Source organism: Pipra filicauda, unplaced genomic scaffold, assembly GCF_003945595.2.
Source record: "Pipra filicauda isolate LSUMZ 115617 unplaced genomic scaffold, ASM394559v2 scaffold6_size6359152_pilon, whole genome shotgun sequence".
NCBI lineage: Eukaryota > Metazoa > Chordata > Aves > Passeriformes > Pipridae > Pipra > Pipra filicauda.
The window spans coordinates 4,013,422-4,040,237 of NW_024104865.1; the positions used below are offsets into that span (position 1 = coordinate 4,013,422).

The 26,816-nt window shown below is 40.9% G+C and overlaps 3 protein-coding genes across 4 annotated transcripts in view; 1 reads left to right on the top strand and 2 right to left on the bottom strand.

The window, feature by feature from the left end:
• Positions 1-12,260, bottom strand: part of STARD9 (StAR related lipid transfer domain containing 9) — a 101,479-nt gene extending 89,219 nt beyond the window's left edge. The window contains exon 1 of the mRNA XM_027748572.2: positions 12,185-12,260. Within this exon, the coding sequence (XP_027604373.2) occupies positions 12,185-12,231 (47 nt within the window). The 5' untranslated portion in view covers positions 12,232-12,260. The remainder of the gene's footprint in view (positions 1-12,184) is intronic.
• Positions 12,261-14,998: 2,738 nt separating this feature from the next.
• HAUS2 (HAUS augmin like complex subunit 2) lies at positions 14,999-19,997 on the bottom strand. The gene is made up of 6 exons (XM_027749830.2): positions 19,587-19,997; positions 19,278-19,370; positions 17,408-17,477; positions 16,454-16,586; positions 15,680-15,788; positions 14,999-15,542 (listed from the first exon to the last, which is right to left on the bottom strand). The coding sequence occupies exons 1-6, from the start codon at positions 19,857-19,859 to the stop codon at positions 15,393-15,395; spliced, it is 828 nt and encodes a 275-aa protein (XP_027605631.1). The 5' UTR covers positions 19,860-19,997; the 3' UTR covers positions 14,999-15,392.
• On the top strand, positions 19,903-25,239 carry LRRC57 (leucine rich repeat containing 57). Of its 2 annotated transcripts, none has more exons than XM_027749821.2 (6): positions 19,903-20,003; positions 20,686-20,862; positions 22,013-22,148; positions 22,839-23,107; positions 23,555-23,740; positions 24,331-25,239. In XM_027749821.2, the coding sequence occupies exons 2-6, from the start codon at positions 20,779-20,781 to the stop codon at positions 24,370-24,372; spliced, it is 717 nt and encodes a 238-aa protein (XP_027605622.1). In that variant the 5' UTR covers positions 19,903-20,003; positions 20,686-20,778; the 3' UTR covers positions 24,373-25,239. The 2 variants fall into 2 exon arrangements, with proteins under 2 accessions (XP_027605622.1, XP_039244993.1); XM_039389059.1 differs by lacking the exon at positions 19,903-20,003 and adding an exon at positions 20,210-20,330.
• The last annotated feature ends 1,577 nt before the right edge of the window (positions 25,240-26,816 follow it).

Sequence of the window (26,816 nt, forward strand, 5' to 3'; positions counted from 1 at the left end):
CTTAGGACACTTAAGATTTCCATAAAGAAAATCACTGTAGCATTTGAGCTACTTCTTTTTTAAAGAAGTTTTAAATACATTTCTGAGCATAGGCTGATCCCATTTTGCAGACAGAAATAATGCTTCGCCTTGAAGTCTCTGTACTTCACATTACTGATTTTGAGGTACCAGCCTTGAGACAGGCTGAACTTGGTACTTCCTGTAACACATATGTGGCACTTGACATAGAAAATACAAGGACAGCTCCCAGAGATTTTAGTTAAGCTGAGAGTGTTCAGCTGTTCAACATATCCATCACCGTTGCCCCAAGTCAGACCAGAAGAGAAAGGGAAACACATTATGTACAGCTAGATACCAAATGTTGCATTACATATAATTGAGTACTGAACAGAGACCTCATAAGGCTCCCTAAAGAACAAATGAACAAGGACAAGTGCCTACCTACTGTATCTAAGGTAGAAATGTGCAAATGATGCATTTAACAGGTACATGTGTAACTTTGTAGGTGTTTTGACCAGCAAATGCTTTCCAACATAATTTAGTTTAGGGACTTTCATATCCATGTACAAACCTCTGCCAGGTGAGCTAATGGAAAAAACTGACAGTTGCTCCGTACAGCAGGCCTGATTTAAGAGGAAATGTTTGTCACAATAATCTGAGAACAGCAGAAGACAGAAAAAACCAGAGAGAGCCTTCAGTTACACACAGTCTTTCCTTCACCACCCTAGTATGATCTCAGCCCTATCTTGCTTCCCAATCCCATGAGCATCCTTAATTTTCAGTCCTACTGTTAATCCTCCAGTCTCATCATCTCACATAGTTCACTGAGTTCATATCCTTCTCCTCCTATGCATCATCTCTTATGGGTAATTGCTGTTCTCTCTGACATCTTGTCCATGGGCCCACATTCACTTCTAGTGTCTTCAATTGCTCTGCAGGTTTTGTGTCCCCTCTTCTAGTGCATTATAGCTGATTGTAAGCTGATCTCTCTGCTCCAAAGGTACCAAATCCTACTCTTTTGTCAGTGTCTAACCCAAATTTACTTGTACACTTCATAATTGAATCAGTGTTTCTTCTAGGACAGCAGCTGAGGTCAGTAAACAGATTATTGAGAATAAATCAGACAGAAGACCTTGTTTCACAGGTCCCATTCCTGGGCTTCAATTGTTATTTGGGACACTGAGCTCAATTTATTAAAGCAGTGCTCAATGAGGTTTTTTCCTTAAGGGGATGATGCAAGCACAATTGGTCAATACTAGAGAGTACAACCTCAGAGAAAGCAGATCCCTTAAACCTTTTATCTGATATGTTATTATAAGTCTTCACTGAGCATGTTAAATAGTTTTAGTTATTTAGAACTTGGGCAAAAATGTGAAGATTCAGATGGGTAATTTAAAAAATACACATCAGATTTCAAATTTTAAATCAATTGGGAAATTCAAATATAAGGTCACCGTAAGTTGCTCTTATATATTTTAAAACATAATTTCCCTGTAACCATATCTCCTGCAGCAGCTGAACTGTTCTGGGTGAAGCTTAAAAATAATTTTAAGAAAATCTAGCCTGAGGCAGGCATTCATGAATAGAGCATTTGTGCTCAAATGTCTGAAATCTGGAAAAGCTTTTAATAGTTTTAAATACCAGGGTATTCTAATTGCAGATATAAAGCAACTTCAACAACAAGCAGCGTTCTCAACCCCAGCTATAATAATTACATGAAACTCACTGCCTCCAGTCCACAGGTATTATACATAACCCTACGAACAAATGACTTTACACTGTGGGTTCTCACTGACTGATGTTCTCCCAGGCCACAGTCACTACCGAACATTACAGATAAAGAAGAAATTCCAAATATAAAATCTTTGAGATACAAAAATTTTCTGAATATAAAAATTTTTATACTCATATATACATATATACTCATACTAAAATAAACACAATCCCAGTAAGACACAAACAACACAAGATAAAATCGCCACACCACCTTTTACCACAGGGTTCGAGGATTCCACACTATGCAGCCATAAAATTCTATGCAGCAATCAAGCACCTTTGTTTGAGTCTCATGAAACAAAAAAAAGCCACTAGCAAACAAGGATAGAAATATCATCTCCCCTTGCTCTGGGTGCAGATTCACAGCACCCAGACTTTTATCTTAACTGCAGACTGTTGCTACAAGAGGCAATTACTCTTTACTGCTCCAACCTCCCACATGTTCCTACTTTCTAGCAATCACACACTCATGCAATGACTCAGATCAGCTGTGATCAGAAAAGGAACCACACCAAAATAAATAATCAAGGTGTCACAGGACCAGCCAGCCCTTCCAGAGCACTGAGCACACCTGTCGCACAGTTGCTAAGCCAAAGCAAGAAAAAGGGCAGGAACAGGGGTGCTGAGAATGGAGATCCCTCCCTGTTCTCCTACAGCCGGAGACCAGGGAGCATAAACAAAACAACATATGGCTGCCACCAGCTCTACAAACTATACATTCGATCTACCATAAACACGTGTTTATATCATGCTTCATTTAGGCACAAACCAGAGAACTTTGGGAAGAAAGCACAGTTTAATACCTAAAGGCCAGGATGCAAAGCAGACTCGCAGCTGTTCTGGATGTTCTGACCTTAACTCCAGATTGCAAACACTAAAAAGCTCTCTCAGCAAAACCTGTGTTCATCAGCACAGTCTTACATGTATGTGCAACAGTTTGCATTTGAATGACAAAACAAGCCATCATCCTTAGGAATGGGTGCTCTGCTCCACAGGTATGAAAGCTGTATTCTTTGCACCAATAAAATCAACTCCAAAGTACACTTCTCCAGTAAGATATTTGACTTCTGCTGCCCAGAAGTCACTGTGGCCCTAACATTTAGTTTCCTCATCCTCCATTCTTCCTCACTTCTTGAAAAATGCATGCTATGTTTGGGAAATACCTCTCCTAATTTGCTTTGCAAGAAAACGCGTTATCTGGACAAAGATAAAGCTGTAGAAAGACCATTTAATGGTGCACATCCCAGGAAAGACCTGGACCTTTTCAGTCACAGAAAGCTTTAAAAAAATGCAGACCCAGCAACAGAACAGTGACACAAGTACAGAATGCAGTGGCAGGGCTCTAATAGGGAGCTACATGAGAGACCTGACAGACTGCTGCAGCAGTCCAGAAAACACAGGCAGCCCAAAGGAAATCCTACACCATTTGCTGCTCCTATGACAAATCATTTCTGCAGCCAACATGTAAAGCTAATGCAACCCTAGAGGGACAAAGACACTCTGCAAGACGTAGAAGAATGAGCCAGTGGAAAAGATTCATAGGAGAATCAAGACCCCTGAGAGGGACTTTTACACAACTTGCTGGATCTCCTGAGATGAGTTCAGACACAGAATACAGAAGTGCAAGGAGGTATACAGAGCTGGAGGAAGCAGTGGGTGGAAGGAAAGGGGGCAGTTGTTTATTTTATACTTTCCAAAATTTGCCCCACTTCTTCTCCACCCTCTCAAATAACAGTCAGGCACTTGGAGAACAAAGGAGCTGACTTTTTAAAAGTCGCCTGTTTATTTTAGAAACACGTACAGGCAATAAAGCAAAAATACTGGACTCACTGGCAGTAGTCATGTAACAAAACAGCTTCTACAAATACAGATCAGCAAATTATTCACCAAAGTAATCAAACATACCAAAGCCAATACATACAATGCAAGTGCAAGGAAAATCTTAAATAAATTTTTTAAGAATTAAGTTTGTGTCTACTCATACAAACTTTGAAAATAACCCTGCAATGTAATCACTGCAAATACTTGTGTTTTCCTGTCAATTCCCATCACCCAAGTTAACCCCAAACTCAATCTCAATCTGTACCGAGACAGTACTTCAAAAGCAGTACAGCAATATTATCAATCGCTCCCCGCATCGAGAGATTTTTCATGCTGATCTGGGCAATCATGTAGGTTCTGGGGTTTTTTGAACAATTGATGTCAGGGTTTTGGGGTTTTTTCTACCCTTCTGTGGCTTACTCTCATGGAGAGCATCTCCACGTCCTGCTTACAAACACAACCAAAACCACAAAATACAGCTACAGCAGACCTGCAGTGAGTATGGCAGACTATATGCCAGTAGTCACTGCTGTTGTCTCTTGGATTCTGTCACTTGCCAGGATGTGACCAATACCTATGATAGCCTACAGGTAGGGTACACATTTACCAAACTACCTTCACTTGTACCTAGGATACTTTGTGCCTTCTAAAGGCATATCTATGCAATCACCATGCAAGCAGCTTATATATAATCCTGAAGCAAATCTAACCCAAGTATTTTCTTGGTCATGAGGTCTAAAGATTTTACGGGGAAAACTTGAGTTAGATTTTTCTTTTCCTTTCCATTTACAGTACACTGTACAGTGTCTCTGCCCCTTATTTATCGGTGGCCTTGACAGAAGTATCTTTGACAAGCTGCCATCTTTGCACCTCCTGAGGGACTGGCCTTGGCCATGGGAACAAAGAAACAGACAATGCAGGGCTCATTCTAAATTTTGTTTCAGAGAACACTATCCCGGACAAAATGGGTTGAGGAGGCAGCTGTTGAGAGAAAAAAGGTGCAATGAGAAGAGCATTAAGAGTCCATGCTGCTCCATCAAAAATTGTAGACAGGAATGCCAAAGCTTTCAGCCGTTAGAGCTTCTGCACTCTACTGACAAGTTAAGGTACCTACAACAACAACTTTCCCAAACACAGCATTCCTCTGCAACATCAGCATAATATGTATCCTTATACCTGCTGCTGTAATCTGGGAAAGTTGAGGTGATATTAGTATGAAAAACCTCACTTTGGCGAATGCAGGATTTTTTATAAAAAAAAAATAAAACTATCAACAATCAAGTAAATTTACCTAAAATTTGTTTTCAGTGTTTCTCATTATTCTTATTACTCAATACCATTTTGTATCCAAAAGTCAAAACTGTTTTGCCGTGTCTTGCAAACAGGAGTGCACACCCAGTCAACAATCCTCCTACCAAATTCAGAACAGATGTTTATAAATAATTCTAAAATCTATATTGAAGCCAAGTACACAGAGTTCACCAAGACAGCATGCTGCTGTACTAGACATACTGCTCAAGTAATTTTTTGAAACTACTCCCAGCTGCATGGAGCTTTCATTGGCTCTAACAATGCCTAACGCAATCTGAGAGTCAAAAATCACCATTCCTTGTGATTACCATCATCCTTGCATGGTTTCCCCCTAGTCTTCTTTGAAAATTATATATAACTATAAAAATATGAATATTTGGTGCAGAGACAAACATGAGGCATTGTCAGTACTCTTTTCAGTTACAGCCCTATTAAAACCATTAAAGTCTTTACTTCATCTTACCAGACTTCTGATACACATATTCATGAGCTAGGAGACAAAGCACAGGATGGCCCCCTTCGGTCACAGTAAGCTCTGTAATCCTGTCCATGCCATGGCACAGTACAAGAAGAGTGTTCCTGTTTGCACCACCCCTAAACTCTTTAACTGCTGGAACGGGAACATCAGGCATCTTCCTTGATAAATACGAGTCAGAAATACTCCTGATGATAGAGCGGTGCTTTGAATCGCTGTGCAATAATGATGCTTTCCTTTCATGCAGAGGCATTGAGGGGAGGAGGGAAGAGGAGAGGAAGTCTTTTAATCTATCATACCACCAGCATTTAAAGAAGCATGAAATAAGGAGGATTTAAAACAAAGCTACAGTCCAGTCAGTCCACTTTCATCCAGCCTTGATTTCCCAGCTGTATACTGAGCAATGACATAGTATAATTCAGACTTTTGCATCAACGGAATTCTGTGCAAATGCCATATTTTCCATGCAAACCAGAATTTGGATACAAGTTCTCATTCTACCTTGACAGAACTTCAATCTGCAACCATAGTTAAATAAATGACTGTGACACTGAATGCTGTGAGGCAGTCTCATCCCTCTTGCTTTGGTAACTCTTTCATTTTATTAAAAGCAGCTACTGCAGTAAACCCTTCAATTCTACAAAACTTTTCTTTTAAATCTATGCTACAGATAGGAAGGTAGTAATAAAATTTGTGAAGTGCACTGCTTTTTAAAGTTCACATAAAGCATTGGACTAAAGAAAGGGAAACTGTGGAAACCCTGATCAAAACTTGTATAGATTCTCTGTGCACAGTGGTGATGTCTCACCATGTACTGCACAAAGACTAGCAGCCAACCACTGCACCATTCCCCAGGGGAGACGCAATCTCTACACATGAAGTCATGTCATCTTACACTTTGTGATCTTAGAGAACAAAACCACCCAGCAAAGACATGGCTCTGGCCAGGTTCTTTAATGCCATTGTGCCCCCTTTTTCTTTGCTGCATATACAAAAGTCTGATCCCTGCTCCAAAACACTTTACGCTCATAAAGTATTCTTAGGACTTGTGAGGAGATGTGTTCTATGAAAACGTAAAATTCTAGAAGAAAATAGAAGGCTTCCAAAAGCTGGTTTTGCTTTTGGTATTTGAGGACCTTGTTGTAACTGGTTTTGCATGGGCAACAAGATAAGAGACAGCCTTTTACTCTGGGAAGTAAACCATCAGTAGCTAGCACCTGATGCTCCTGGCTTAAATGAGTACAGGCACAGTATTGTCACACAGCTTGAGCAGAAGTAGCATCTTCACGGAACAGGCAGTGGTGGCCACTTAGAACATGCAGAGTCCTGACCTTTTAAGAAGCTAGAATGTCTGCCCTTTACCAAAGTTAGAAAACTTGGTTCACGCAACTGCAGGAAGAATACATCTGGTAAAAGCTGCTGATGCAGTGCACTTATCAAAACACAGATGCGGCTTATGAAAACCACCTGCTAATGCCAAGTGCAGATGCTAAGAGAAAAGATCAGCCACCTCAATGGTAGTTTACATGAAACTTCAAATAATAGACTAAGTAAAAGAAATAACTCATTTGAGGGGGGGGTGGGAAGGTGTCAAGATAGCCTTAACAGGATACACAAATGTTAAAATACATTTGTTTGGGGGAGGGACTTTCTTTATAAAAGCAAAATTAAAATCTCAACTTTTCTTTTAAAAATCCCAGCTCTGCTGTGGAAAAACAGCTTGAAATCATGAGCAATGCATAAACAATGCAGTCTGTACATATTTTCAGACAGCAAAAGACCCTTGAAGGCTTGAGATAGCTCTTTCACACCATTAGGTACCAATCCCAAAACCCATGGCTTTTGAGACAGAGTTCAACTACCACTACTTGAAGGAAGGGACTGTTGTGTAACAGAGGGACACAGAGGAACAAACACTCACTCAACTATCACAGCAGATGAAAGTAGATAAAAGCCTGACATTTCCCTAGGTGTGAGAGGGTGACAGCACCAAGGTCACGTGGCATATATCTATGAAAACATACAATTGAAAAGGGTAAGGAAACAAGGTCGGGGAGAAGGAAGACACTTCACTATACTGTGAAGCCTGCCTTAGTCTAAACCTTGAAATAGCATGGGAAGTGCGTAGCAGTCCTAAGCAAGCTAAAACGTGTTTTCTGCTCTTACCTGTTACCTGTTTTTTCCTAAATTTATATATATATTTAAACACTACTCAAACAGCACAGAAAAGCTAACATAAGCAGAAATTGAAGTTGTAAAAAAATAAATTATATGACTACTAATGATGCCAGTATCTTCTGTCATTATACACTTGCATCAAATACATTTGAAATACAACAACCTGAAGGAGGTTGGTTCAAAAACTGCTTAAAAAGAGCAGCAGTGAGCAACTAGTGAAGAACAAAGATTTTAAAAGGAATATGCATGAAAAATTTGTTTTGGTGGGTATAAGGAGAACAACAACAATTTCCAATCTGATGTTAATTTTATTTTGATAAAGCATTCAACATCTGTTATGCACAAGATTCAAGGAATGTTTTCTACAAAATTTATTAAAAGTTATCACTCTTGTTAGCAGTAGGCCACCTTGCTCTAAGTCTTGTGGTTACACGTGAACATGTAAAATAGCTAATAGCACAGTCCATAAAACAGCAACAGCAACAAATCTTCCTTACAAAATAATTCTTCCTTCTGCTTACCATAATGTGATTACAATGAACAAAGGAGGTGGAGCACAGTAGAGAGATTAGTTAATGAAGCTGATGCTGCAGCAGATTAATAAAGACATATCCAGCAAAAACCAACAGTGATTTACTTTGCATCATTTCCAAAATTATCTGAAAGTAATTTTATTTTTGCACAGAGATTTCCTTCTGAATAGAAATGGATTTAAAATATTCACATCATAATGCACCCATCGGTTGAGGTCCTTTCTCACCTATTCAGTGCAGCTACGCTCAGAACACTGTTCAAGTCTGGCACACCAAGCACATTTCTGGGAACTTAAAGTGACAAACTTCCCCTACAATTCCCTCTCAGACATAGGCTTACTCACCTGAGTTCTTAGGAACTCAAACTTAACTCCTTCCCCACATCCCATCCTCAAGCCTCATTAACTGCTGCATGCCAGGAAGACGATTAGAGGACTATGTCATACAGAGCAGCAGTAATGAGGAAAACAATTGCTGCAGCTCAGACTGTCATACTAAATACCTGCACAGCTGGAAGTGTGGTTCAGTTTTGAAACCTGGGACTACCCAGACATTTCTTTGATGCTCTCATTTGCCAGAGTGTGGATGACAAGGTCAGGAACTCCGGAAGGGACTGGGGAATAAAGAGCTGGCCAGAAGGCTTCAAGTTACAGCTCAGAAACAAAGCAGAAAAAGGCAAAAGGCAGCTTTCGCGTTACTTAATCTGTTTATCATACCTTTCAGGTGTCACGTCTGTGAGATTCATAGAGGATGGGAAAGTTCATTTGTGAGTTATCAAAGACACCAGGAAAGACTGCCAAATCAGAGCTCTTTGCCACTCTCTCCTTTTCCAGGCCACAGAGGCAGCTGAAAAGTGGAGACCATATTTTCAACAGCAGAATATGTCTTCTGTTTGGCTGGGTCTTGCACAAGTAACTCCCAAACTTCAGGGCGGGCCCAGCAAAGTACTTTAAAGCCTTCATAAAGCATCACAAGGCAATTTGAATGCCCTAGTGTCAAATTTTTAACTAACACCACTATAACTTTACAATTGAACTAAACAAACTTGCTGTGAATGATTTTACTCAATCCACAATCTGTGAAGGAATGCAATGTCCTGTAGTCCCTAGTGCACGCCAGAAAGAGAATCCTATAGAAATGTATGAGGCTCTTCATTGTGGTACATGGCACTCTTAAAAAATTCTTCCTTCCTATCTCTAAGACTGTTTATATAGCAGCTCTCAAACTACACTGTGATAAGGGACTGAATCCTGGGTACAAACAAATGAATTGAGACCAGTTGGATGGAGAACAGAAGATGTGGATCATGGAGGGAAAGGCATGAGGTAGCTGTGCTCCATCCTGGTCCCAACACGATACTGCCCTAGACACATGGATCGTTCCCCTGCCAGAGGGCCTCCCATGCACAAACAGCCCTCCCTCCCTCCTCTCACATAGCACAGGGCTGAGATACACTATAATAGCAATCAGCAGTCACAACGAAGTACTAGAATTGTGATGAGTTACCACAACAAAGGGACAAATGTTTGAAATTAGCAGCACATAAAAACTAGTATTGGTTTCTGCTGGCCATAAATAGTAAGAGGACATGTCCAACACTGCAGGTATTTCTGTAGCATACAAATACCCAACACAGAGAGCTACCCAGGAACAAGGAGAGCTGTAGACACAGATTGGAATACTTTCTCAGCCAGTCACACTATTACCAGGTCTTGAGGGTGAGGTCTGCTATCGCAGCACCCCACTACAGACTGCGTTGTTGGCATACTCCACAAAGAAGTCAAGAAAGAAAAGGCAACAACATTCCTAGTTCACATAGTTACATGCTAGCACTGAAAGTGTTTCCACCAACAGCTTCTGACTGACAGCCAAAAATAACATTACACTTTCCTTACAAAAGTCTCACATCCAATAGACCAAGCATTAAGATGTCTGGAAATAAACCATTAATGAATTCATCAGTTTCCAGATCCTATTTAATACCTGATCATTATGTATCGCTATAGTCAATTTATAGCACCCATTCAGGCTTCCATATTTCATTCTGAGGGGGAAGTGCATTTAAAGAGAACAAGTATCCATGTAACCACAAAGTAACAAATCTTTTTTAGTATGTAGAATAGTAAATATGTAATAAAGACTTTTAAAGCAATGTTACTCCAGTGAACATATTTGAGTGAATGTACTCCTAAGAACTACATTTTGATGATAAAAAAATCATTTAGTCTGTTACAGAATGACTGATAGCATTATGAAGAACAGTGGCTGCAAAGCTATTTAAAGTTTAGGCAAAGGAAAACCTTCATTTTCTGTAACTGTACTGGCTTTATAACTATTAGGGATTATTTGTGCATAGGACCCCTCTGTCAAAGAACGCATTGTAATGGGTGTCATATAGACACAGAACAAAACGACCACTCTTTGCCTTATGCTAAATAACAAGTTGCAGATGTAATTAACACAGTTTATAAAAGATACAAACTTTAAACAGAAAGCAGGATTTTGAGAACTCCTGCATTAACATCTTTTAATATCTGAATATTCAGTACATTTTAAGATGCAAAATGAACGTTCATGCGCCGTTGTAAATTAAATGAAAAGAAGCAACGAGGAAGTTTGCATGATAGTCTAGAAACAACCAACCTTGAGTTCTAGCCTTTGCCTGCAGCATTTTAAGTTTTGGCACTCTTAAAAAGCCAAGTTTAATATTTTTGGCTAGAATTGAGATTGTACATATTACAGTACTTCAATCTAGTTGAACTGAATTCTTTTCTGCAGGAAGTCTTCCTTCTTAAAACCTCTAAGAGATCCTAGGAGCTGTGGCAACATGGGTACCTGTCAGAGTCAATCGCAGAGTGTGTGTACAATGACGGTGAGAGGTTTGTGTGATGACAGTATGGAAGCAGTATAAGAAGCTGGAAAAGAGCAGGTCTTTAACCCCACTGAGAACTTTAGTCCTTTCCATGTCTATCAAGGTTACTTTAAGCCTTCACATATTTGGTATTTGCCTCAAAGTCATTACACTTGGAAAATTTTGTTCAAGGCTAAAAAGCAAGTTGTCATGTCAGACCTTTCACAGACAATATCCAGCCACTTGCCCTTTCCATTTATAAAATATTAAAATCCATCTTGAAAGGCTTTTGCTGATCTCAGTTGTGGAAGCACAGTAGAAGGAACAAATGGCCTATTGCCTTTGGGGTCAAATACCACAAGACTCATCTCTGCCTCCCTCCATATCCCATTTGTCACACCATCACAAGTTGAGTGAATGGAATTACTTAACAGTCTCTCCCTGTACTACTCCCCGAGTTTCCTCTCTCATCTTCATACAAGCATTTCTGTTTCAGCGTTAGATTAGTTTCTGCCATGTGCAGGAGGCTGCCCACCTTTCTGATCCTACCCTCCTCTCTAAACTACTGAGCTTGTACCACTTCTCAAACCATTCCTATCTGGAGTGCTATAGCATTTCTCTAACAGGAGTAAATTACCAGCCGCTGAAATTTGGGTTGCTTGCTTTTTCTCTTTCTTTTCCTCCCCAAATTTTCAAAGTCTCCACAGTTTTAAGTATGTGTTATATACAAACAACAACAGATGCTACGGCATCTTGTTGTTTGTGGGAGTTGCCTTCAAGCCGTATCATGCAGCTTTTGGGATTTCTATTGGAGCCAAGCAAGCTGGGGAGGGAGCGAAGCTGAGCGACAATGGGAATATCCGGCTCTACCTCCCGCTGGAAAAAACAGCAAAAACAGGAGGGGAAGATTCCCTGACACTGGATGACAATTGTCCTATTTTGGGGAGCTCAGGAAGTGGGAAGTCACCCTAACAGCTCCACTGGGTGACTTTTCCAAGAAAACTTCCCAAGCTATTTAGCGAGCCGGCGAGAGACGTCCTGCCAGTCCTCCTGCCGTACCACCAAGCTCCCCAGTGCCTGCGGTCCCTCCCTCAGCCCCAGCTAAGCCGCCTCACGGCGGCGATCCCGTCCCGGCTGACGGGACCGGCAGCACCGGCCGCCCGTCGCAGCCGCCCCGGTACTTCCCCTCCGCCGCGGCGGCCGCGACCTCCCCGCGCCCCCGGCTGCGCCCCGCCGCACCTTTTGCTCAGAGGCCGGACCCGCACGGCCACCTTGACGTTGGCCATGGCTCCGCTCACGCCCCGCAGCCGCGGCCACCCGCGCCCTGGCCCTTCATCCCGCCCTCCGCCCGGGATGGGGAGGAGCGCGGAGGAGTGGAGCCGCCCGTCCCGCCCCGGAGGGGAGAGCCCGGCCCAGGCAGCCCCCGCGGAGCGGGTGGAAGGGAAACTTCCGCGAGTGGAGAGGGGGCGTTTCGGGAAAAGTTTGCCCGGAGCAGCCGCACGGCAGCCTCTCCAGCACCCGAACCCCGTTTTTTGCCTGAAACAGGTCTGCCCGGGAGAGCGGGACCCCCAGAGTAAGACACGTTGATTTCACATTTTATATCCCCGGGGATACCACTGCGCTCCCCCCCAAATTCTCATTTGCAGCAGCAAAACAACGCGACCTTTACCTCAGAGTTCAATACCGACAGTCCGATTAGACGGGTACCACCGTGAAGGCGCTCACTAGGGACCAGCACTGTAAGCACTCCACATTAATTCGACAGGAATTTAGGCAAGACGACTATCCCTTCCATATAAGCGCTAAAGGAAAGGTCTCAAGTGCTTTAGATTTCTTTTGCTTCTCCTTTGAGAACCTCCAGTATTCGCGTGGGTCGTACTTATGGTCTAAAAGAAAATTTTCAAACTTCCAAAGAACTATAACTGAAATCAATGTCAAACTGTTGCATTGATAAAGGTTTGTGTTTAGACTAATATAAGAACCACGGAAAGATTTTTAAAACATTCTTGTTAGAATATTGTCCCTATCAGCTACTGATGTTATCGTGAAGATGCAAGAGCAAGTAGTGTTGGCATAAAGAAGATGCCAGGCTTGATAGACAATTCCTGTTTAGTTTTGACAATTCCATTTGCCAGTTCTGTTACTCAGTTTTAAATGCATTTTTGCTGGTTTTGCATTTCAAATTATGATAAACTGAGCTGTATCTGTATATCATATAGGAGTGTTCTACAGTCCTCTACTGTTTTTACATTTAAACAACTTCTGTTTGAATTGCCTTTCAACTGAACTATTTTTTTTGGACTTTAAGTATAGTTCTTTTCATGATACAATTTGCCTTAAGCTCCAGAAATGTTTAATCTAAATGAAAAAGGTACCACAATTCAGAAACCTTCCAGAGTCAGTATGGGATAGATCCTTTGGACCTGACACTTCATTCATGACTCACCCCAGAGATGCTAAAATGAATATCTACAAGCTGTGAATCACTGTATACTTCAATAGATTTATCCCTTTACATCATACTGAAGAATTAATTGGTACACCAATGGCAAATAGCAATTAGCTAAACTCTACCAACTCCACAATCAACTCTTCAGTAACAGACACAGTAAAAAAGAAAATACACTTGACTCTTTGGGATATGGCAAAAACATGTATTTCAAGGAATTATAATGAACAAACTAACTAAAAATGTTTTCACTGTACTCTAAAATTATTAAATTACAACAGCTTTAATTTGCCTGACCCAAATCATCACCGTAAGACAATGAGAGAGGCTAAGCCTGTGACAGAGGTACAGGACACTGATTTACACAAACACAGAAAAGATCTCTGAGATCATCGAGTCCAACCTATGACCACCTCCCATCCTGAAGAAGTCCACAAATCTGGATTCTGTTTCTTCCCACTTCACAGAATATGCAAAGCATTTTCAGTAAAAATGTCAGCTCCTCTGCAATTGTGTGGAAGACTTTTGTTTCCACATCTGAAACAACATTGACATGGGACTTTGTACTCAAATTCTGCAATAATGTATAGCAAGTGTTCACACAAAGACCCCACTAAAGTCTGTGGAGACTCAAACACCAGTTTATATTCTCAGATTCTATCTAGTGACATTCTGCTTGACCTAATCAAAATTGTTTCTGTCCTCTTAACTTTTCTCAACAGCAGCAGAAAGGAATGTTAGTTATACTTACATAGTATGCTAGAGAATTGTTAAGTTGGATGCCTTGTCATCACACCCAGCAGAATGATGTAGTCCAAAAGATCAAAATGGGATTCTCAGAAAATTTCAAATATTAAATAGACCATTTGCAAGTAAGTCATAATAGAGTGTGTTCAACAAAGAGCCAAAGATTTCTTTCTTAATTCTACTTTTAAACGCAATAATCAGATAAACTTGTGAAATTTGTGGAACTGAGCCACCTAGTGGTTACTTTCAAAAAGCAAAGGGCTTCTATTTCAGCAACAGAGATCAACAGACTGGATGTATGAAGAATTCAGATAAATGACAGAACAGTACAATGGAATACATCCACACCACTTCCAGTCTGCTCTGTATCCCAAATACAAAACTGGACATCCTCCACAGACAACCAACTATCCTGCTTTATAGATATGTATGTATATATATATATATATATATATATATATATGTCCTGCCAGTAACATTTTACCAACCAGTCTTTTCCTGATCTAGAAGTCAGGTTACAAACTGGAACAATCAATGCTTTTGATGAACTGTTGGTCTTAGCCATGGAATAAAAGTTTTATTCTAAGGGGGACACTGACATTAGAACAGGCAACAGAAGAAAAAGATCTGAAGAATATATTTATCACTACCACTGAAGTATGGTTTGCAAATTGGTTGATCTGTCTTATATCATCAAGTCCATTCCCCGCTTTCCCACAAAACCACATAATAGTAAAAATAAACTGCAACTTGAAACTAATTTAATTTCATGGTTGGAACTCCTGTGGAAGCATAAGCTTTCGTCTGTAATTTTAATTTATGGGATTTTGCAACAAAATAAAAAGCAAGAAACTGAGTTCTTGAAATCTAGTGCTTTTATTAAAGTTTAAAGTGGCATAAAAAATACAATGTTTTATCAAGATTCTTAAAAAAAATTAATAGACAGTAGAGCAAATGCATAAGAAATTATCAAAACAAATTTCCATTGAAGATACAGCCTCCAAGGGAATCCTATCCAGCTACTCCAAAAAGTAATTCCTTAACAGGCTTCTCAATAGCCTGTCTTCCTGTGAGCTACCTCACTATCCTTTTTTTCCAGTAAATTGTTGGAGAACTGTTACTTAATAACAGAAATACAACTACCTGCAAAGTCTCTACTGGATTACAACACAACTGTGTTGCAGTTTTCACAGAAGACCATAAGAAGGTAGTTTTTTGAAGGAGGAAATCCTATTTGAGGAAAATGATTTGTTAGGTTAAATATAAGCCAAAGTCCAATTCAGCACGATTGCGTATGCTGTCAGAATACACTTCTTTTTGCAGTTCTCTCCATTTCAGTATTTGCTCTGTCAGCTCCTCCAATTCCATCACGAACACCTCTGTTTTTGTCAAAGCGGTGTCCTAAAGCAGAAAAGGGTTGGATTTAATCTCTGTATATCCCGTCAATCTAGCAGGACATAAAAATAACCTAAACAATTAAACAGCATTCCATTCTTAATGCTGGACAAGACAGCAGGCTCAGTTCTTTTGCTACTCACCATATTCTTCATCATATTTGGCACCTGAGGGATGCTTCTTACAGACTGCAAATGGCTTTCAAGTTTCTCAGTAAAAGTCACAGCATCAGTCAACAACTCTACTATGCACCTGTAACCAAGAATAAGCCCTCTACTCAAAAGTTGTGCTAAACAATGAGAATTTAATACTTACAAGTTCTTATTTCTTTGCCCTGATTTTCTTAGTCCTCTTCTCTAGTTTTATGCATGTTCCCAACATCTAATTAATTTTTCTGCAATTACACTTATGTTATGACTCTCAGCAACAAGTAGGGCAGGAATTACAGAAGTAATATCCACTTCTTCAGTAACTGGTTAGATTTTAAGACCATAAGAAGAAGGACTATATTTTTAAAACATGCACTATGCATGTCTGGCAATCATTCACACCTATTCTGAGCAAGTGACAGGGGAAGGAAGATACTCAACACTAAAGTAACAATTCCTGCTCTAGAGAAGCTTAATGAATCAAGCATTTAGCACATTTGTTTAAAACAATACATTGCAAGTTGTTCTGTAGTCTTCTGAAGACAACACCAATAACCTAAGTAAATATTCAGAAAAATATGTATCACTACCTTCCTGTGAATTTATCAATGACTAAACTACTAGCTTTTAGCTGAGGTTCTGCTACCATTTTTTACTTCTATTCTTAGCAATGGAAAGATGAATGAAAGCACGTGATTTTTACTGCCTACTAGTTCAAATTAATTTGGACTCATGCAAACAAAGAACAATTATTTTCTGTGTGCCTACTTGTGGAAAGTAGCTTCAATAGGCAGGCTCTCTTGATATCTGGGTTTTATCAACCTCTTTCTGAGAGCTCTCTTCTCTTTCAGTACAGCTTCCAAGTGACTGTTCATATCTTGCAAAATCTCATACTTTTTCCCTATAAAATAAAATTGCAAAGTTGAACCTACTGTCCTGCTAAAACAAGAGAAACATTTCTTCTGGAGAAAGACAGAGAGAGAAAAAACACTGATCTATTGCACTGGACAATTTACCCGCAAGAGAGAGATTAGTCAGAATGGTGTTTGTTGGAGTGTGTGTGATTTAGTATCAGCATGCACCTCAAAGTCACAATACCTACTTTAAAAAGATACAGATATGTTAATTGTTTTACATTATCTATAGTTTTAAATAAATTCTATTTGAGATGAAGTCAATTTCTTGAACTATACCATAGCACTGAAGTAATACAATAGATTTCATTAGCCTAGCACAATAGTAGCAAGCTAGAATGTTTTTAAGCATCCATAAAATCATAGTGTGAAAAGTGTGAAATAATAAAGAAATGAATACAAATGCTCCCGAAGTGCTAAATTAAAAATGCAAGTAATTTTAGGGGCATACAGATGCAACAGAAATACACTGAGTTTCTGGAAAAGAAGTACAGCAGCACATGCAGGCCAAGCGTTACTGATGATCTCAGAACTCATGCTCCACTGACACTGGGGAGCTGAGCACCCCCTCACACTTTTTTGGAGAATGAGTTGCACACAAAGCTTCTACTGAGACAGCAGAAAGTGCAAGTTCAAATAGTATGGAAACATTCTTTAGGTGCTAATAAAACCTGTACCACCTCTAACAAGCTATCCAGAGATGACTGCTACAGTAACTTCTAGAAATGTGATATACTCAGATGAAATATTAATCTGCTGATTAAGTAATTTAAGAGTCTTAGTTTTTCTCTGGTATAACTGCACTTACCTAAGTAAAAAAGGTGAGTAATGTCTGCTGTCTCATTCTCCAACTGCATCATTTCAGTTTTCAGTTTTATCTACAACAATAATAACATCAAATGAAAATTCATTTTAAACACACTTATCCAGATATTGTTGACTCTCTTGGGGTGGAGGAGGAAGTAGAAAGAGAAAAAATGAGAGCATACATGTGAAAGAGACTGAGCATTTGTGTGAGAGCATGTTCCCATGCCCCCTGAAGTGTTTCTACTACTGGGTGGTAGTAGTTGGTCAATAGGAAACAACTGTTTAAAAAAACCAACTTAAATAATTTTGCAACTTATTGGTAATTTGTGCTGGAAAAGACAGATCCTGTAATTCATTCCTAAAATACAGAAACTTATGATAGACTCATAGAATAGTTTGGGTTGGAAGGCACCTTGAAGATCACCTAGTTCCAAATGCCTGCCAAGGGCAAGGATATCACCCACTAGACCAAGTTGTTCAGAGCCCCATCCAACCTGGCCTTAAACACTTCCAGGGATGGGGCATTCACAACTTCTCTTGGCAACCTGTTCCAATGCCTCACTATCCTCACAGTAAAGAATTTCTTCCTAATATTTAAATCTAAATCTCTCCTCTTAGTTTAAAGCCATTCTGCCTTGTCCTAGCACTATCTACTCATGTAAAAAATCACTCTCCCTCTTTTTTAAGCCTCCTTTAAGTACTGGAAGGCTGCCAAACAACTCCAGCTCTCTCAGCCTGTCTTCACAGGAGAGGTGCTCCAGCCCTCTGATCATCTTCATGGCCCTTTCCTGGACTGTCTTTCTTACGCTGATAACCCCAGACCTATATGCAGAGACATAGTAGAAAAGGAAACAAGGACACAAGGACAGAGTAGAAAAGTAGAATCATCTCCCTCAATCTCCTGGGTGCTTTTGATGCAGCCCAGGATGAGGTTGCCTTTCTGGGCTGTGAGACCACACTGTTGGCTCACGTCCACCTCTTCATCCACGAGAACCCCTAAGTCCTTCACCGCAGGGCTGCTCGTGATAAGCTCATCTCCCAGTCTGTACTCAGGTCTGAGACTGCCCCAACCCAGGTGCAGAAGCTTACACTTGGACCTGGTGAATTTGATGACTTCCCATGGGCCCACTTCTCAAGCCTGTCCAGGCCCCTCTGGATAATATCCTGTCCTTCTGTTGTGTCAACTGCACTGCTCAGCTTTGTGTCACCTGCAAACTTGCTGAGGGTGCACTTGATCTCGCTGTCTATGCCAATGATAAAGATATTAAAGAGCACCAGTCCCAAGACAGAGCCTTGAGGGACACTACTTGTCACTAGCCTTCACCTGCACATAGAGCCATTGACCACAACTTGCTGGCTGTTTTCATCCAGCCAATTCCTTAATCACTCTTCAAATCCATGTCTCTCCTACAAAGCAAGTTTCATAATGTATATAGTGTCTAAAACAACATTATAAAATACAAGCCAACAGCCAATTCAGGCAGTAGGAAATGACTGAGGTTACCTCTTGGTAACCAACAAAATGGTCTAGTTGCCTATAAAGAAATACATTTCTGTGAATTGAAGTCAGCTACAAATTTTTATTTACTTTTCAGTTTCTTCAGAACACTTCAGGTAACACTTCAGTTAACGGTGCAGCTTTCTGAGTCTTTCTACTTACAGTAAAAACTTTCGTTTCATAGTTTTGTTCTTACCATTATGACAACTCAGTCCACTGAGGAAAAAAGCGCCAACTGTTAAAGAGCTGAACTGTTAAAAAACCCTCAAAACATGAAACATGGCACATGGCAGCCTGACACTTCATTGGGAGCTCTGTACTACCTCCAAGTACTGAACTGTTGAGTGTACACTGACAACAGTAAAGGCTGTACCTCATTGATTTCAGCTTGCATGTTTGCCATTCTTTCCATCTCTGAGAATTTCACAAAGCATGGCGTTTCTCTGCGAGTTAAATCCAATGTCTCCTGTAAAATGAAAACAGTGGGAAAACACAGTCGGCAGCAAGAACGTATCAGGTACATTCTCAATAATGGCTTTTAATGGTTTAAAGTTATTGATGCTCTCCTGCGCTATGCGATACAGTACGTTTCGCCCGAACAACCCATAGGACACAAGCATTATTTCGCGGCGCTTTTCCCCGCTGCCGACAGCTTGCGCGGCCCCCCGGCCCCGGGTGGTACCTGAGTCACGGCGCCCGCCGCCAGGCACCGCTCCAGCAGCGCGGCCGCCGCCGAGGGCTGCCCGGGCTTCCAGAGCGGGCGGGAGCCGCTCCGCTCCTCATGGCTGCTCACGTCCAGCCCCGAGCTCAGCTCCAGCTTGGGCTCGTCCACCCTGCGGGGGCAGGGCCTGGCGGACTCCACGGCTGCGAGTGCGCTGCAGCGCCTCTCTAGCCCGCCGGGCTTTCCACTCTCCCGGTGGGACGCCTCCGAGGCGGAGAGCCCGCCGGCCGCCATGCTGGGCGTGGCAGGAAATTGGACGCGCGTCCGGTTCCGGGCAGCCGGTGGGCGCCGCTGAAGCGGAGGTTCTGGAAGGGCGGAGCGAGGGGGCCGTGCGGGGGCTCCGCCGCTGCGGAACGTCTGCGTGCGGAGCCCGGACAGGTGGGTTGGGCCGGACCGGGCCGGGCCGAACCGGGCCTGGCCTGACTCGGCTGCCGCCGGCTGACCCCGGCTGCCCTCGGCAGGGCTGGGGTCGGGGCCCGAGCAGCCGCGAAGGGGTTGGGGCGGGGGCTGCTGCCGTGGCGCCGGAAGCGCTTCTCTCCTGTCGTGCTCCCCGTGCCGGCTGCTTAAGGGGTGTCCCAGGCTTTATTTCCCATTGCGAACCCGGCACTAATCCTCCGGCCTGTGACTCGTGCGTCCTGGGATTAAACCCTGCTGGGATAACGAAGATGGATGTCGTGTGTCTGCAAACAGGGCCACGGCAGAGGAGTCAGTTCTCTATTAAATAGAATAAATGTTTCCAAAACCGCAAATAAAACCGTAGTATTGTCGGCAGGCCAGGGCTGGTAGGTGCCGCAGGAATCACGGCCAGTTTTCGTGGAGAATCTCCTTACGCTACAGGGCGCTGAAAGGCGAAATGTGCAGCTTTTCCACTTTTGTTACATCGTTTCCATAATAAAACTGCTATAATGAAGGCACCTTAAGCTAGGCAAATCTTTTGAGTTGTAGGTTTTAGTTATGAGGGAGATGAAAACGCAGCGGTGAAATGTTTCAGTGTGTTGAAATGCCTGTAGTGTTGGAGAGAGTGCACATAAAATGACTTCTTACATTTGCTTTATCACAGAGACTTTGGATTGCAATTCTCTAGCACAGACTAACAGAGAAACTGGCTGAGACTGTCACTTGAATGCCGTGTGCTTGACAGAGAATTGCTAGGATGGGCAACAGTGCATTAAAAGCCCACCTGGAGACAGCACAGAAAACTGGTGTGTTTCAGCTGACTGGAAAGGGACTTACTGAGGTAATGTAACAGTAGGGGAAACATGGCTGTTTGTGTGCATGACTGACACTTTCGGAGAGAAATTCCCACCTCATTGTCATAACGCAAATGGTGATGGAAAATATTTCAAGATTTATTTTCTTTTATCCTTTTTTGCCTGCATTGTCTTCTGACTGAGGATTTATCTGTCAGGGCACTTGTATGCTTATGACCTTGTGTTCTAGAGTGCGTATATGTTCAAGAAGTATTAGTTATGATGTACTTTTTTTAAAAAACGGCTATAAGCTTGAAGGGGAAAATATACATTTTGTAAGCATATTGTTACTTAGAAAGATACTCCACAATTTGTTACATTTAGATACTTAGACTGTATTTAATTGTAGTCATACCAATAGTCTGTTCATTGGGCTGTAAGCATCCTGAGAGTTTATTATATTGGAAATTGTCTTGACTTAGACTCAACTGCAGAAAAACACATCATGTTCTGGAACCATTAGTCAAGCAGCAGGTCACAGGATAGCCAAAATAACTATATTGCCGTAATTTTCCAAGACTTCTCTAAAGTGTCTTCTTCCACTGTGCTGCCTTCTCTCTTTTTCTCTGTCAAACCAAAGGAGAATCAAACCCACTTGCTTATTCACCAGGACTCCTTGATGGTGATTGTCAGGTTTTTCTTTTTTTAGCTCAGTTTCAAGGCTCAGTACCAAAGTGATACAGGGTGTAAATAAGAGTAAGGAAAATGCTATACCTAATTATTGAAAAAGGAAAGCAAGTGAAAAATTTCCCAGTCTTACTCTGCTAAAATATGTCATTGTTAACTGGCTGTAGGATATTTTAAATGACAGGCATGTTTTAAGAGAAGCACACAAGAGGACTCAAATGTAAACAAGCTTCCTTCTCCCTTTTTAATTTTAATACTTTGGATGAAAAACTACTCCTCGTAGATATTAGTGTTTTCTTTATATGCTTTTTTACTTCCCCAGATGAAAAAATATTTTAAAAAATATGCATTAAGCAAATTTGCCAATTACACCATGGTGATTGGACATTGCAATGCATATGACAGTATGTAACAGCGATCCAAATTCCAGTTAAAATTTTAAGCTGTATAACTTGAACATTCAAAATTGTATCAACTATTTAAATGCTGTATCTTTTTTCTCCCCCATAGTTTCCTGAAGATCTGCAGAAGCTAACAAGCAACTTAAGGACAATAGATTTGTCGAACAACAAAATAGAACTCTTGCCACCTCTCATTGGAAAATTTTCCTTTTTGAAGAGCCTTGCTCTAAACAACAACAAACTGAGTATGCCTGCTAATTAATATCTCCACAGATTTTTAAAATAATAACCTGTGTTCTCTGATCAGAAACTAAATTTATTAAATTTAACTCTCACAGGATGTAAACGGGGAGGTTAGTCACTTAAACTGAAATTTTTGGAATTCATGTACAGCATAAAAATCCCAAAACCAGAAACTCTACAAAATTAGTTGCCAACTTAGTTGCCTTATGTTTTACAATGACACATGAGCACTTAAAATCATAAGGTTTGTGTTCTGTGACTTGTCTGATCTGAGGGTTTAACAGTGTCATATGGTTTAGTACTTGCATAGAGAACAGGTAATGATGATGATGTAGACAATGTTGCTGGCCATTCAGAGGTTGTTACTGCTTCTGTTCGACAAACATCCAACTTTATGGAAAAATTAGAATGAGGTAAAGAAACTAGGTTTTAATGCATTAATTAGGTATTATCTGCCTTTTTGAAACAAACATAATTTACAAACCTTTGACTCCATAGTGCAACTCAGGAGTGCTAAAGGTTATACACCTGTGTAGGCAGAATGAGGGATGAATGGAAAATGGGGAGGAAGTCTGTGAGAAATTACTTAATATAGTACTGCTCTCTATGCAGAAGCTTACTTGAATTAAAGAGGTATTAATGTTTACTGCTCTTAGTTCAGGTCATATGTTTGTTCTGTCATTTATTTCTAGATGCTTTACCTGAGGAGTTGTGTAAACTGAAAAAACTGGAAACACTGCACTTGAATGGCAATCACTTGAGGCAGTTACCAGCTGCATTTGGACAACTTTCAGCTCTCAAAACCCTGAGCCTTTCTGGAAACCAGCTTCGGACTGTGCCTACACAACTCTGTGGTCTTCGCCACTTGGATGTGGTAGATCTTTCGAAAAACCAGATCCAAAATGTGCCCGACAGTGTGGGAGAATTGCAGGCTATCGAACTCAATTTGAATCAGAATCAGGTCTGGTAATTGAGATATTACCTAGATTTAGAACATGGTTCATCTTGGGCTTAGTACATCCACAGAACATAAGATGAGAGTATCAAAACTTTATAGCTAAAAGACATCTGGACACAACACAAATGAGGGATCATAACTAGAATTTACGTACCAGTACATCCAAGTGCCTGATTTGATTAACAAATCTGGAATTTAGTCAGGCAGAAAATTATTCGAACAGTTCTTGAGTAGGAATGTGGTAAACATATGTGTAGGTTGCCTGTCATCATGGAAGAAAAAAAATTACTTGGATTTTTGATAATTTGTTGCTTATGCATTCTAACTAGTTAATGTAGTTTATATTTACAACACGGCAATTGTTCTGTATAAGTCTGAAACAAGTCACTTTAATGATCATGGATCACTACCATTTTAATCTGATTTCTCTTTTCTGTTTATTTCTACAAGATTTCCCAGATCTCAGTGCAGATATCCCACTGTCCACGCCTCAAAGTCTTGCGTTTAGAAGAAAACTGTCTAGAACTCAGCATGCTTCCTCAAAGTATCCTTAGTGATTCCCAGATCTCACTGCTTGCAGTAGAAGGCAACCTCTTTGAAATCAAGAAACTCAGAGAACTGGAAGGTTATGACAAGGTTTGTGGGTTGTGGGGTTTTTTTTTTGGTTGTTGTTTTTTTTTTTCGGTCGGTTGGGGTTTTTTTGTTTTGTGTTTTTTTAAAAAGTGAAGTCCTTACCCGGTACCTCCTCAGAATACTAAGCATTTATGCTGGTGAATAAAAGCACAAAATAGTATATCGGTATTGTCACTGGTATTGGATTCACAGCTTATCTCTAAAAAGAATATCAAGAGTTCTTCAAATATTAACTTTCTCATAGGATTCAGGATTAATGATTTTCATCAGCATCTCTTAAAGGGCAGCTAATGATGACAGGTGTGTGTCTTCACTTTGATGGGACAAAAAATAACGGATGCTTCATATTTAACATTATTTCATCTTTAACACTTGAGACTTGACCATTAGTCTGAATTGCAGCAAATGGCATAAATTTTTGGGGAGTTTTTTGTTCATTTGAAATTAAAGCTCTAATGGTTACATCTGGGATATAAAAATATGCTTTAGATGCAGAATGTTTTTGAGTCTGAGTGCAGAAGCTTAGCTGCTTTTAGCAGTAACGAATCCTCTATTAATTTCTGAATCTTAGATGGTTTTTGTTTTCTTTGTAGTACATGGAACGATTTACAGCTACAAAGAAGAAGTTTGCATGATCATTATTCTGACCCGGTATGTTACTAATAAGAAGAGAGACTAGAAGTACCTGCTTCACTGACTTAAACCAAGACTGATGAAGGAAATGATCAGAGTACTCCTCCTCTAGCAGTCTGATAGAGCCTGTTAAGGCTGCATTGAATAAACTTGAACTAGAGAACATAGGTATTGAACTGATGAACCTGCCCAGGGGCCAGTTTTGATTTTTGTGCCACAATAGCTTTTAACACAGTACGTGTTCTCCTTTGTCACGGCTTGTTCTTTCACAGAGAAAGGGAATGAGCATTTCAAAGTTGCCAGTTCCCTTTTGTCATGAAGCTGGCTGTTGATTTGTAAGAGGATTATTTCTTCTGGAAACATTTTTCCATGATAGAACATGGAAGTTCTACCACCAAAGCATTGTATGTCTTGCAGTAAGCACAGAGAAGAACTTCTATAGGCAAGGTTTTAATTTATAACCTGTATGAGTTTTTTTTATGAAGCACAAGTAGTTGTGGTTAAATGTTTTATTAACAGCTTCCAGTAAACAAATTGTGGTTTGAGCATCCTTCATTCATAATTTATTGTATAGGCTTTCTTTTCCCATAAGCAAGAATTGCACTACAGCCCACTTCTGCTTGAGCTTTATTGAATAAAAACTAGGTTCATCTTCAATGTATTTACTAAAAATGTATATTGCTAGAAAATACAATATCCTTGCACTGACTCTTGTACAGAGCAATGCTGAAGGTTTTAGTCATCGGCTCACTGCTGCTGCCTTACTATCAAAAGCACCTAGAAAGAGGTAAAAATGTGTACAATTATGTAACTTATACTGAAAAGGAAAATGTACTTGTATATTTTAGTAAATTATTTTCAAAAAATCAGTTCATTTGGTGTAACTCCTGCTGTTTTCACTTTAATAAGTAGTATTAAGCTGTCACTGAAAGCCCTCACTTAGGTACTTGGGTCTGTCAGTTGTTGGTAACAGCTACACTTCAACATAACAGCCAAAATTAAGATTAGCAGTAAGTGGTTCTTTTATAAGATACTAAGAGAGGTATCTAGTTCCCTATTTGTAGCTATTCAAAGGATGGATGTGATCCATCATTTAACAGGCAACCAGTTTGTCATGGTTTGAAAATTGCCCCCCCAGGAGCCAGGGGGCCTAGAGGTGATTGGGTGCCAGGGCAGTCTCCCCTGGAGGGCCAATCACTGCTCGTTTTGTCTGCCCCTGTGAAAAATCATAGATACACAACTGCGGGAGTTGTTGGCAATCAGTCTGCCTGCCTGCTGCTGTGTGGGTGTGTGGGTGTGAGAAAGGCCCACGGGTGGCAGGGCCCCCTTTTTTCCTGTCCAAGGGAAAGGGGGGCCCTGCGGCCCACAACTCTGGCCTAAGCCAGGGTTGGAGGCAGCATTGGAGTGAGTGTGTGTTATGAGGGAAGGGACTCACAGCACCTAAAGGTAAGTGGGAGAGAGGAGCCAAGCCCTCTTCCCCCCACCTTTGCAGCTAGACTGCGGAGGGGCTTCTTCTTTTCCCTCTCACTGTAGAGGGGACGCTCAGCATTGGAGCAGAGCCAAAGTGGACGGGCAGAATGCAGCCCGGTGCCAGGGAGATAACCCCAGGTGAAATTGGAGACGGACCAGAGAAAGGCCCGGAGGATGTCCTTGCAGTGATTTAAAATGGAGAACAGCCGAAAACTCGGAGAAGGAATGAACATTCCAGGATGCGTACTGTGATACAGTACAGAACCGAGGTATGAGAGAGAGAATCACACAGCAGAGATGGCACAGAACCAAGGAGAAAGGACTCAGAGCTATCTTCTTGGACTTCATGAGGAAGAAAAGACTTCAGCAAACAGCTGGAGGTTGGTGGGGGGAATGAATCCGGTTCCCTGAACACTCCCACGAGAGAAAGACTGGTTACCTATCAGCCTGAAGGGCTTTTCCTGGACTGAATTAAGGGAGAAGCTTAAAGGGACTGATAGAAGTGTGTAATATTATATATATAGTTGCTTTTAGCTTGTACAGTATATTTATTTGTGTAAAATAAATTTATATATACTTCCCCTTTTCCCTTGTAGAAGCCTCTTGCCTGAAAGTTTCTCTTCGGTGTTGAGATAAAATTGTGGGAAGGGGTGGGGGAAGCCTGGAAATTGGATTTTGGATTTTTGTGGTGGCTCAAACCACCACACAGTTTTCTTTAAGAATCCAATTCCACCACTTTATGAAAAAAACAACCTACTAGCTTTTCATAAGAAGTAGCTGATGGCAGACAGCTTTTCTGAGGCTACTTTGTTTTGCAAGACATAACTAGGGAAGTGCTTTAAGAACACATAATGCAAGGCCCTATAGAGTCAGAAATCTATTCAGCTTCATAATAATAGATTCCACAGATTATGACATGCAAAGCCAGTAGCAAATAAAGCCTGTGGGCTTGTTCTAAAGTTTACCTCCTTCCCCT